A 12,035-nucleotide genomic window follows, 5' to 3' on the forward strand; every position below is an offset into this window, starting at 1 on the left:
CTTTCCCTGGCCTGCCTGCCCTTGAAATTCCAAATGACTTTCACAGTTTTCAGCCATTTTCATGGTTTTCTATTTTTTTCCTTTGACTGAAAAACGGAAGGTATTACAGAATGTAAGAGAAAAGTGTACTCGTGGACTGGAGCATTAGCGTGGACAAGTAGAGGGAACTCAGTGACGTAAATGCATGTTTTATTACTGCCAAATTTTTGCAAAAAGAAACTTTTTAAAAAAACAAATTCTTTAAATGGTGAAAGTGTTTTCCAACATCTTGACCTGTGTGTTTTGTGCTGATGCTTGCAGAAGTGGAGGAATGCCAGCAGTCAGAAAACACACCTGCCGTGGGATCTGGTCATCTCATGGTGGGGCAGCACCCGGTCCTTCGGAGCAGCAGCACATCTGACATCACTGAGCCACTGGGCTCGGAGTCTTCTCAGGGTACAGTATCTTCGTTATTAATGCAGAACCTCTGCAGAGCAGTCCTTAGCATACTGGACTGCAGTGTTTGAAGCCATGTGGCTGATCTTGAGTTCGAATCCTTAGCCCGGTTGACCTGAAGCATGCTGGGTGCACGCACATGTGCCCAGGATCCTGAGAGCTGGAGTGTTAAAGGAAGGGGAATCACCGTGTAGCCAGACCCTATTAGAGTGCGTGCCTCCCTACCCCCACCCCCACCCTTTGCATGCATATATATATACTCCCTCACGAATAAAACTTTAAAAAATACAGAACTACAGATTCTGGCAGGAGGAGGAAAAAGCTACATATATTGGGTTGTCAGGAAAGTCGTGGCGTATGTTTTCTGTTTTTCTATGCAGAATTGTGTCATGACTTTTCCAACAGCCCTGTAGTATTGCTTTCTACATTCATTCTACATATATTTATTTCTAAGGAATTTACTTTTTAATTTATTGCAAATTTGTGATTTCTGCCAATGAAATTTTTTCACTATTGCAATATATATTTCACTTTTTTCAAGTCTGGCATGTTGGAGGGCTAGGAGGAAGTCCAAAGTGGCTGAAGCAGGAGGAAGGCAGAGAGTGGTACAAGCACAGTAAGAGCAGCGAGTTCAGTAGTGGGTGGGCACAGAAGCAGGAGGAAGGCAGAGAGTGGTACAAGCACAGGAAGAGCAGCGAGTTCAGTAGTGGGAGGGCACAGGGTGAGTGTGCAGGAGGACGGCTGTGGAGAGAGTTTCAAGTGAAAATGAAAATGGGAAGCTGCCCAGACTTGTGAAAAAATGTATCAGTCGTATGCAGACTCTGCCTAGGTCGAAAATGGTAACTGTTTTTGTTTTTGTTTTTGTTTTTTTTGGTTTATTTTTGTTTGTTTGTTTGTTTTTGAGAGGTTTTTCGCTATAGGGCACGTGCGCTCGCCAGACAGACAGAGAGAGACAGAGAGACAGAAAGCGAGAAATCGCCCCCCATTGGGGATGGTCACCCCGCAATCCCTTCTCTTCCATTCTCCTTTTGGGATCTTGGGCACGCACGCACACACACCCGGCGTGAGTTTTAAGCCACCGGGTCCCGGACGCGAACAGCGGTCGACTACGTGGAATTCCAGCGACATAGCCATTACGCTAACTGCTGGTTCCCAAAAATGGTAACTGTTAATGGCATCAGTCTATGGTTGCTCCAAGAACCTTCAGAGAAAACGGGCAGGGAGAGCAGAGGCAGATGGCTCGACCCGTGAGCAGTGGACTTTGAACTTCAGAGAAAGCAGATGTTTAAAGCGTGTCCAGTGTCAATAGCAATTTATCCTTCATCTTAGTGTCATGAGTTAACTAAGAAATAAGCCCATCATATTTATCAACAAGTTATCTCATATCTTTTCAATGTTAAGATCTTGCTAGTCTCATCCAATAAGTAGGAAAGTATTCTCTCTTAGAAGGCCTCTTGAAATAAGGAAATGCAATGAAAAATACTTGGAGAAAATCTGAAAGATTTTCTACTTTTTGAAAGGTTTTGTATAGATTTTTTTTTTTCTTCAATATAGGTTAGAATCTATCAGTTACCTAGAATTTTCTTGATGTGATTTTAAAATATGTTCATTTTTTTTAAGTTGGGTTTTTTTTTTTTCCTGCCACAGGGTACGTACACCTGCCAGAGAAAGAGAGACAGAGACAAAGGGAGGGAAAATGAGAAATCACCCCCCTAGGTGGGATGGCTATGTGGCAATCCCTTCTCCTCCACTCTCCTCTTTTTTTTTTTTTTTTTTTGGAGAGGTTTTATCACTATAGGGCGTGTACGCTCACCAGACAGACAGAGAAAGACAGAGAGACAGAAAGCGAGAAATCACCCCCCAGGGGGGATGGCCACACCACAATCCCTTCTCCTCTCGGGATCTTGGGCACGCATGCACTTGTGCCTGGCATGAGTTCCACGCCACCAGGTCCGGGACGCGAACCGTGGTCGACTACATGGGAGTCCAGCAAAATAGCCATTATGCTAACTGCTGGTCCCTTCTCCACTCTCCTCTTGGGATTCTGGGCATGCACACACACATGCCTGGTGTGATTTTCAAACCTCCAGGTCCTGGACTTGAACTGGGGTTGGCCATATGGGAGCCCAGTCTCTCAATCACTGTACCAAATGCTGGTCCTCAGAATATTCAAATTTTAACAAAGCTTCAGTTAGATAGAAGGAATAAATTCAAGGAGTTCATTGTACAATGTGGTGACTATAGTTAATAACATATTATATTCTTGAAAATTACTGAGTGTAGGTTTAAAATGTTCTCATCACAGAAAAATAAGTATGTCCGGTAATGTATATGTTAATTATCGCAATTTAGCCACTCCAAAATGTATACATATTTTAAATCAACATGTTCTACACAATGAATACATTTTTTATTTAATTGTATTTTTTTAACTTTCAAAAAAAGAAGTTGAGGAATACTCGGATTTTCCTTTTCTTATTTTGATTTTGGTGAATTTTTTTCTAGATACTCAATTTATATATTTTCATATTTATTGGCCCTAGGTTGTTCGTAAGATCTTATTTATTTATTTATTTACTTAGTGTTTGTAGACTTTGTGGTGCTGCTCCCCCTTTCTAAAATTATTATTACTGAACCCTGGTGATTTGTGCTTTCCTTCATCAGTCTTCACTCTAAGCAATATTGAGTCACCTTCCTGCTCTCTCCCTCCTGTCGACTGCTGTGGCCAACCCCAGCGACTGCTTGAGCAGCTTTCCACAAGGCCCTCGGGGCCCTTGTCACCCTCCCCAGTGCTAACATAAAGCACTGCGTGGACCTGTTGGAACAGCCGCAGCAAACAGCACTCAGTCCATGCTCTTCAAAGCCCTCCGGGGCCAGAGGCCTGGTCAGCAGTGTGGACTTGACCTGTAGCTGCCAGTTTGCCAGCCCTCTAATTCCCACTTCCACGTATCTTAGGGTACCATTCCATTTTCATTATCTGAAACATTTCCTTCTGTCAATTTTTTCCTCCAAATTTGTAGGTCAGAAGGTAGAAAATGCCCAGAATTTGAGTTCATCAGAGCCCAAGACTATTCCAGAGAACAAAGGACATATGAAGAGAGAACATGAAGGAATAACGGTAAGATACTTTCAAACCATGTCCGTTTGTTATTTAAAAAATATATAACTATATAAATCACCGTACAATAAATACATTTGTTATAACTGTGATACTTAAAAATATTTTTTCACATGTAGTCAGGTTACAGGCCCAAATGACTTTGAGATCTTTTAAGCTTTTGCTTCCTTTCTGTGTCAAATTCTAGTCACGTTATAGAAATAGGGGGAAAGGTTAATAGGAAAATGGGATTTACTGCCTGGTCTGTACATGGCGGTAGAAGCAGGTGTCCTTGCCTTAAACCTGCATTCCCTGTTCCTGACATTGTTTTAGGGAACAACCTAAATACTCACGAGATAGGTAAGTATTCAGGAAGACATTTATGGTTTTTTTGTTTGTTTGTTTTTTAAATGTAAAATATCATTTTATTGTTTAAAAATATATATATATATACACACACACACACACACATATGAAAGAGAATTAAAGTAGGCCTGGCCCAATAGCACAGCCTGTACATGCTGTGCATAGAAAGCCGGGTTCCCTACAGCTGACCGTGTGGCTGACCATGGTTCCAACCTCAGTCCTGGTGGCTCGGGAAGCACAGTCGGTGCTTGTGTGTGCTTGTCCAAGATCCTGATGAGATGGAGAAGTGGAGGATAAAGGATTGTGGCATGGCCATGCCCTATTGGGGATTCTCTCTCTTTCTCTTTGTCTTTCTCTTTCTCTATCCTTCTCTTGTAAGAATAGATACCCTCAAGTAATGAAATTCTTATTTTTTCTTTTTTTTGGAGAGGTTTTTGCTATAGAGCATGTGCACTTCCCAGAAAGACAGAGACAGAAAACAAGGGGGGGTTGGCCATGCCTCAGTTTCTTCTCCTCTGTTCTGCTGTTGGGATCTTGGGCACACATGCACACGCACCCGCCGTGAATTTAAGCCACCAGGTCTGGGACTCGAACCATGGTGGACTACATGGGAGTTCAGTGACATAGCCATTACGCCATCTGCTGTCCCAATAAAATTAATTTTTAAAAAAATTTAGTCCATAACCTATTTAGGCACATAACTCCTATTTCTTCATTTAAAACAATGTAGTGTACAAGGTCTTCAGAAAGTTGTTTGGGGAGGGGGCGACCCTATAACACAATGGGTAAGCCTTATGATACAGAGCCAGATTCCGCATGACCAGCTGTGGTTCAAATCCTAACCCAAGTAGGTTGAAAAACATGTTAAATGCATGTGTATGCATGTCAGAATTATGATGGAAAGGAGAAATGATGAGAAGGAGAAATGCAGGAGAGTGCAGCATGACCACACTCCACTGGAGAATTCTCTCTCGTGCATGTGCAGTAAGAAAAAAATAAAAAACTTTAATGGAAAATAAAATTAAAGTATGAGTTTATTTTAGTGCAAAAAACTTTTAAATCTGTGCATAGTTTTTTATAATACTTATTTATCATGAGATTTTTGAAGATTTCGTAGTATATTTGTAGAAAACTCAAATATCACAGAAAGATATTAAGTAAAAAGGGGCAGCCTCACCCTACTCTTCCCTGTCTAGAAGATAACCAGTGTTAAGTTTCTTGTTTCTTTATTTTTAAACAGAGCATATACCAGCTTATGTATGCATAAGCTTTTTTCTTTTCCTTTTTTTAATTGCCAAAGAACACATGTGCTTACCAGAGAGAGAGAGAGAGAGAGAGAGAGAGTAAGAGAGAAGAAAGAGAGAAGAAGAAAGTGTCCCCAGTGGGGCGTGGTCATGCTGTAGTCAGCCATGTGGAATATGGGTTCCTTTAACCACTGGACTAATGGGCAAACCCATGTGTTGGGTTTTTGTTTGTTTCTGTTAATGTTTTTTGCCATAGGGTGTGTGTGCTTGCTGGAGAGAGACACAGAGAGACAGTGGAGATGGCCATGCTGTAAGTTCTTCTCCATTTTCTTCCTGAGATTTTGGGCATGATACATGCACACATGCCTGGTGTGATTTTTAAGTTGCTTGGTCCAGGACCTGAACCATGGATGGCCATGTGGGAGTCTAGTGGCTTAACTACTATGCTACCTGCTGGTCCTTCTTGTATTTTTCAACAGTGAAATGAATACCCATAAACTCACTGCCCAACTTAAGAGTGAGAATATTTGATACATTCCAGTCTTTAGAGAGTGTGGGTAGAGGCTGGGAAATGGGAGAGGGTGAGAGGGAAAGAATCAAGGGGAAAAAAGAAAGAAGCAACACATTTATGGGACATAAAAATGGAATAATATTTGTTGATGATAATGTGTATGGTAATGTCTTTGACTAGACTATATACAGTGTACTCATGATGGGGAAAGTCATTGGTGTGCTATAGTGATACACAGTGGTGGAAAGTAAAATTCTTTTTATTTAAATAATTAAGTGATTAAAAAAAAAAAAAAAGAGGGAGAATACTTCTGTCGTTGTTACCTCGACCTCTCGTTCCCTCTTTGACCCCTTCTTCTGCCACCTCCCCTCAGACAGTGGTATTATCTTGGCTCTGTGTTTTTTATTCCCTTGCTTTGCTCTGTTTAGTTTGTGTATCACCAAACAATAGATTGTTTTTTCTTATTTTTGAATACTTTCATAAAGTTTTTTTAATGAAGCATTTTATACCAGTATTGTTACTGTATTCACTCAGTTATGTATTTGTGAAATGTGTCTACATCATGGCATGTAGCGCAGTGCACCAAGTTTTACTGTGTGCTACCGCACTGTGAATGCTCCACGCTTTATTTTTCTATCCTCTTGTTGATGGACATTTAAATTGGTCCCAGCTTTTTCTTTTAATGTACATTCTTGTGTTTGTTTCAAAAGCTGCATGTTTAATGCTTTCTTTTTTTTTAGAGAGATTTTTGCTATAGGGCACATACACTGGCTGGAGAGACAGAGACAGAAAGTGAGAAATCAGCCCCCAGGGGGATGGCCACACCTCAGTCCCTTCTCCTCCATTCTCCTGCTGGGATTTTAGGCATGCACGGACACATGCCTGACATGAGTTTCAAGCAGGTCCAGGACTTAAAGTGCTGTTGGCCATGTGGGAGTCCAGCACCGTAACTGCTATACCACCTGCTGGCCCTTTAAGGTTTTCTTTCTTTTTTTTTTTTTTGAGAGGTTTTTCCGCTATAGGGCACGTGCGCTCGCCAGACAGAGAGAGAGACATAGAGACAGAAAGTGAGAAATCACCCCCCGGGGGGATGGTCACGCCGCAATCCCTTCTCCTCCATTCTCCTCTCGGGATCTTGGGCACGCACGCACACGCACCCGGTGTGAGTTTTAAGCCACCAGGTCCGGGACGCGAACCACAGTCAACTACGTGGGAGTCCAGTGACATAGCCATTACGCTAACTGCTAGTTCCCAAGGTTTTCTTAATGGTGGCTAAGAAGTAAGGAACGAGTCATGGAATAGAAGAATGTTCTTTTTCACGAAGTAACACCTGGTTTCCAGAGTGGGTGCACCCACTTCTATCTCTGCCAATAAGGTAAAGAGTAGCCACTCATCACCACCCTTGCCGACACTTTCTGCTGTCAGAGTTCTACATTTTTATGAGTCAAATAGGTGAAAGTGCAATCTCTTATTTTACATGTATCAGATTACTAGTAAGACTTAACACATTTCTATACGTGAATTGGCCATTCGTGTTCGTATGTGAAATGTCCACAGATGTCTTTTGTCATTTTTCTTCACATATGCCCTTTTAGTATGTGCCTTATATTTTTACTTTCTCAGTGGCATCTTTGATAAACAGAAGTTCTTTATGTGGGTATTCTGCATTATCATTTTTGTGGGTCGGGTTTTATGGAAATTAAAAAATTTTGAACTATGTAGAAATAAAAACCTTACATTTATTCTTTAAGTGTTCTAGTTATGCTCTACACATTTAAGTCTTTCATCCATCTGGAATTGATTCTTGTTTATGGAGTTAAGCAGAGATCCAATTTCATCCCTCCATTTGCCATCCCACCCAAGAGAGAGGGACTAGGAGGAGGAAGGAGAGAGTTTTGACAGGGTCTTGCTGTTACGATCCTCTGTCCTACCTCTCCATTAACTGGAATGACAGGTGCACACTCCTGCACCTGGCCAGCTGAGGTTGCTTCAGCCTCCAAACCTGGGCCTCCCATGTGGCTCCCACTCTTGAGCACCAGCCCTTTCCTGCTTGCACCACCTTGCCTGGGTCTGCAGTGTCTTCATTATTATTTTTCCCTTACTGTCTTCCTCCCTTTGCTCTCCCCTTCTAATGGAAGCTATTTTTCTACTATTTTGTTTTCTTCTATTGTTGCTATTGACAAAATTTCTTCTTGTAGGTCCATGCTGTTCTTTGTCTGGTCTTTCAGTTTCATTGTAGTATGTCTAGGTGCAGGTTTCTCTTGGGAATTATGTGTGCCTTGCACATATCTATGAATGTCTGTTTTCTCTCATTCTAGAAAAGTTTTGGTAACCATTTCTTCAAATATTATTATTATTTTTTTAAGTTTTGCTGTAGTGTACGTGTGCTCATCAGAGAAAGGGAGAGAGAAAATGAGAAATCACCCTCCAGATGGGATGGCTATGCCGCAACCCATCCTCCTCCAGTTTACTTTCAGGATTTGGGGCATGCACACATATGTGCCTGGTGTGATTTTCAAACTTTTGAGTCTGGGACTTGAAGCGCACAGTTGACCATGTGGGATCTAGGGTCTTAACATCCATACCACCTGCTGACTCAATATTGCATCTTTTTTATTCTGCCTTTTCTTTCCTTCTGGACTACTGGGTAGAAATATATTAAATTTCCTCATTCTATCTTCAGTGTCTTATTTGGAGGAGGGGCAGAGTTTTGCTATAAGGCGTATACACTTGCGAAAGTGACAGAAAGCAAGAAGGATGGCCATACCACAACCCCTTCTTCTCCGTTCTCCTCTCAGAGTTTTGGGCACACACATGCATGTACCCAGAGTGAGTTTCAGGGCAGTCTGGGACCTAAACTGTGATTGGCCATGTGGGAGTCCAGTACTTTATCCACCATGCTACCTGCTGGCCCCTTTTACGAATCTTTTAAGCTCTCTTTATATTTCCTGTCTTCCCTGGCCCTTACATGTCACCAGCTCTGTCTTTTATCAATTTGATAATTGTTTACTCTGCTTTCATAGAGTTTTTTAGTTTAACAATCATACATTTTTATTTTCATGAGTTCAAATTTATTCCTTTTAGATTTATCATATGATAATTTGTAGTAATCTAGGGACCAGCAGTTGGCATGATAGGTATGTCACTGAACTCCCATGTCGTTGACTGCATTTCGAGTCCCGGACCTGGTGGCTTGAACTCACGCTGGGCACGTATGTGTACATGCCCAAGATCCTGAGAGGAGAATGGAGGAGAAGGGATTGCAGCATGGCCATCACCCCAGGAGGCAATTTCTCACTTTCTTTCTCCCTCTCTCTTTCTCTCTCTCTCTCCCCCTCTCTTTCTGGCAAGTGCATGTGCCCTAAGCAAAAACCAAACCTCTCAAAAAAAAAAATTCTAATGATCTTATTGCTTGCTCATTTTTGTGCTTGTCATCTTTAATTCCTTTAATAGAATTGCCATTCTAAATTTTTAAATCAGATTATGTGAAATACCTGGGGGTGTCTAGATCTGATATTTTTTCCAAAATTCATATGCATGATGATTTATTTCTTTTGGTGTTTGGTGATCTTTGATTTGGTGAGTTCCTAGCTGGCTGATCTTATCTTTGGAAAACCTAGGTGTCAAAATTGGTGCAATTGCTTTCTTTCTTTCTTAGAGATTTTTGCTAGGGGAACATGTGTTTACCAGAGAAACAGACAGAAAGCACAAAATCACCCCCAACAGGAATGGTCATGCAGAAGTCCTTTCTCCTCTTGGGATTTTGGGCATGCACCCACACATACCCGGCATGAATTTCAAGCCATCAGGGCCAGGACTCAAACTGTGGTCAGCCAAGTGGGTTCAGTGCCTTAATCACTATGTGAACTGCTGGCCCCATAATCAGTACAATTTCAACAAGCCAACATGTATGTTTGCTTCTCCCATGAGTGAAGGTGTGCTGCTGTAATGCTGGAGTCCTGGTCCATGGACCACCAGCCACGGTAACGTTGAACTGGACCTGACGATAGGCTCATTTCACTGCCAGGGTTTCTGCTCTCTGTTGAGGAGAACACGTGGATCTCTTAGAATTGTGGTTTGTTTTTTTTTTAATTTTTTTATTTCCTCACTTCTTATAAATCCCAAATTGCAATTAAAGCATTTATTATAGAATTTAGTTTTATAGCTTGAGGGTATTTTGTCTCTCATGCACTCAGATGCAGGAAAACCCACATTCTGCTTTCAGTTAGAAAATACCTTGAGTATATTTCCTCTTAGATATAGGTACCAATACATAGCTACCATCCTTCTTTAAGGCTATGTAATACTTTTTAAAATTATTTATTTGTTTAGTTTTATTAGTCGTAGTATTTTTTAATTTGTTATAGGGCACAACTGAGAAAGCAAGCCACCAGGTCCAGGACTCAAACTGCAATTGGCCATGTGGGAATCCAGCACCTTAATCAACCTGCTAGCTCCTAGCCTCAAAAGTTTTTTATAATACTGTCTTTGTGTATTAAATACTTTATTTGTAGCCTACTCTTTTTAAGCTTAATATTATTTCTTTTGATTCTATATCATGATCCCCCCGTTTTATTTATTTAAAATTCATTCCTGTAGTTGGCTTCTTGAGTGGTATAGGGTATTTTAAAAATATACTGCAAAGAACCTTAAATTTTCTCTTTATTCTTGGTTTTATTCTCTACGTCACCATTCTGTTTTGTTTTTTCTTTTTTTTCCCCCTTTCATAGAACTTTTCTCTGGATATTCAGTCCAAAGATAAAAATTTAGATGTCAGAAACTCTCAGGGTTGTCTGGTCCTTCCTTCTTACCTTTCTTCTTCCTTCCATGACTGTCATTCTCACCGCTCCCCAGACTCCTACCCTTTGGTGACTTAATTTTCTTCCACTCCCATGTACAGCTGATTCAGTCTTGCCTGTCATTCGGTAGCATTTTTTCATTTATCTTTTCTGTTATTTTTCTATTTTTCTTCATTAAAAGCGATGACCCTCATTCCTGAATCGTCCTAACAGTCCTATAGCAGTTTTCTTCCCACAGGCAATTGCCAGACTTACCCTTCTAGTTCCTCACCACAGTAAAGTCTTGTCTGAAACATGTAGTTGCTCATTGCATCACTATTAGGTCAAAAGGCCCACCTGCAGCTGGCTGGTAGCTGGTTTGCGTTTCCTCTTGTCTTTTTGCTTCTTTGCTTGGCTACTCTGCATGGCCAGCTAGAATCAGCTTCTTTATTTTCTTTTTCTTTTCTTTCTTAGGTTTTTGCCATAGGACTCATGTACTTACCAGGGAGAGACGAAGGTTGGGAAAGTGAGAAATCACCCCCCAGGGTGAGAAGGCAGTCCCTTCTCCTCCGTTCTCCTCCTGAGAATTTGGGCACACTCGCACATGCACCCAGCATGATTTTCAAGCCACCAGGTCTGGGGCTTGACCTGTGATCAGTCGTGTGAGAGTCCAGGGCCTTAACCATCACACCACTTGCTGGTCTTTAGAATCAGTTTCTTTTCCTGCGCGTAGAACTTACTGATTCTACTTAGCACTTCCTGTTTGAATCTTCTCTTGCCTTTTCTCTACCACTTCATGTCGACTGCCTGCTTAACAAGAGTTCTCTTGTAACTGTGAGCCAATTTAGTTAAACACTTTCTTCTGATACCTTTCAGAGAGACTTAGCAAGAACCCCCACCCCTGCCATGGGGGAAGCCACGCTGCCATCCCTTCTCCTCCATTCTCCTCTCTGGATTTTGAGCATGCATGCACACATACCTGGCATGAGTTTCAAGCTGCCAGGTCCAGGACTCAAACCATGATTGGCTATGTCAGAGTCCAGCCACCTTAACCACTATGCCACCTTCTGGCCCTGCCTCCCAGTTTCTTAAAGCCTTTATATTTAACACAAGATTCAGTGTTGAGCAGTGCTTAGGGACGGAGTTGCACATTTAACTAGGTAGGCACTGAGTGGGCCCTTACAAGCCTGGGTGGGGTTTCCACCTTCTCCATCAGCCTGCTCACTGTTCGTGGGTAAACTTGGGCCTGCAGATCTGCCTTTACTGTGTACGTGCCCTACTAAAGCAGCAAATAGAACTCTAACTTACTTTCAAATAATCCGTCATCCCTTCTTAGTAGGTCAGTTTAATTGAACATTATTTGACAAAGTAGAGGATATAAATTAAAGTTTCATATCCTGCGTAATATATAATTAAATTATAGTAATTTGTGAACACACATTCTTCCAATGGAAAGCATTCAATCTTTTGTTATTATTGTTTGCTTCCTTTAGAACTGTGGGTTGGAAACTGGGCAGTCTGGTTAAAATGAAAACCTACCTGTAATAAATGCACCATTTCTTTTTGTCTGAAGATCTTAGTTCGAAGAAGCAGCAGCACTGCTG

The 12,035-nt window shown here is 41.4% G+C and overlaps 1 protein-coding gene across 1 annotated transcript in view; it reads left to right on the top strand.

Moving 5' to 3' along the window:
* RALGAPA2 (Ral GTPase activating protein catalytic subunit alpha 2) overlaps window positions 1-12,035 on the top strand; it is a gene marked incomplete at its 5' end in the record, with an annotated part of 330,762 nt that overhangs the window by 102,846 nt on the left and 215,881 nt on the right. The window contains 3 exon segments of the mRNA XM_027766356.1: window positions 301-435; window positions 3,456-3,553; window positions 12,005-12,035. Of these exon segments, the coding sequence (XP_027622157.1) occupies window positions 301-435; window positions 3,456-3,553; window positions 12,005-12,035 (264 nt within the window).

This window comes from Tupaia chinensis, unplaced genomic scaffold (genome assembly GCF_000334495.1).
Source record: "Tupaia chinensis unplaced genomic scaffold, TupChi_1.0 Scaffold142716_1, whole genome shotgun sequence".
NCBI classification, from domain to species: Eukaryota; Metazoa; Chordata; class Mammalia; order Scandentia; family Tupaiidae; genus Tupaia; species Tupaia belangeri.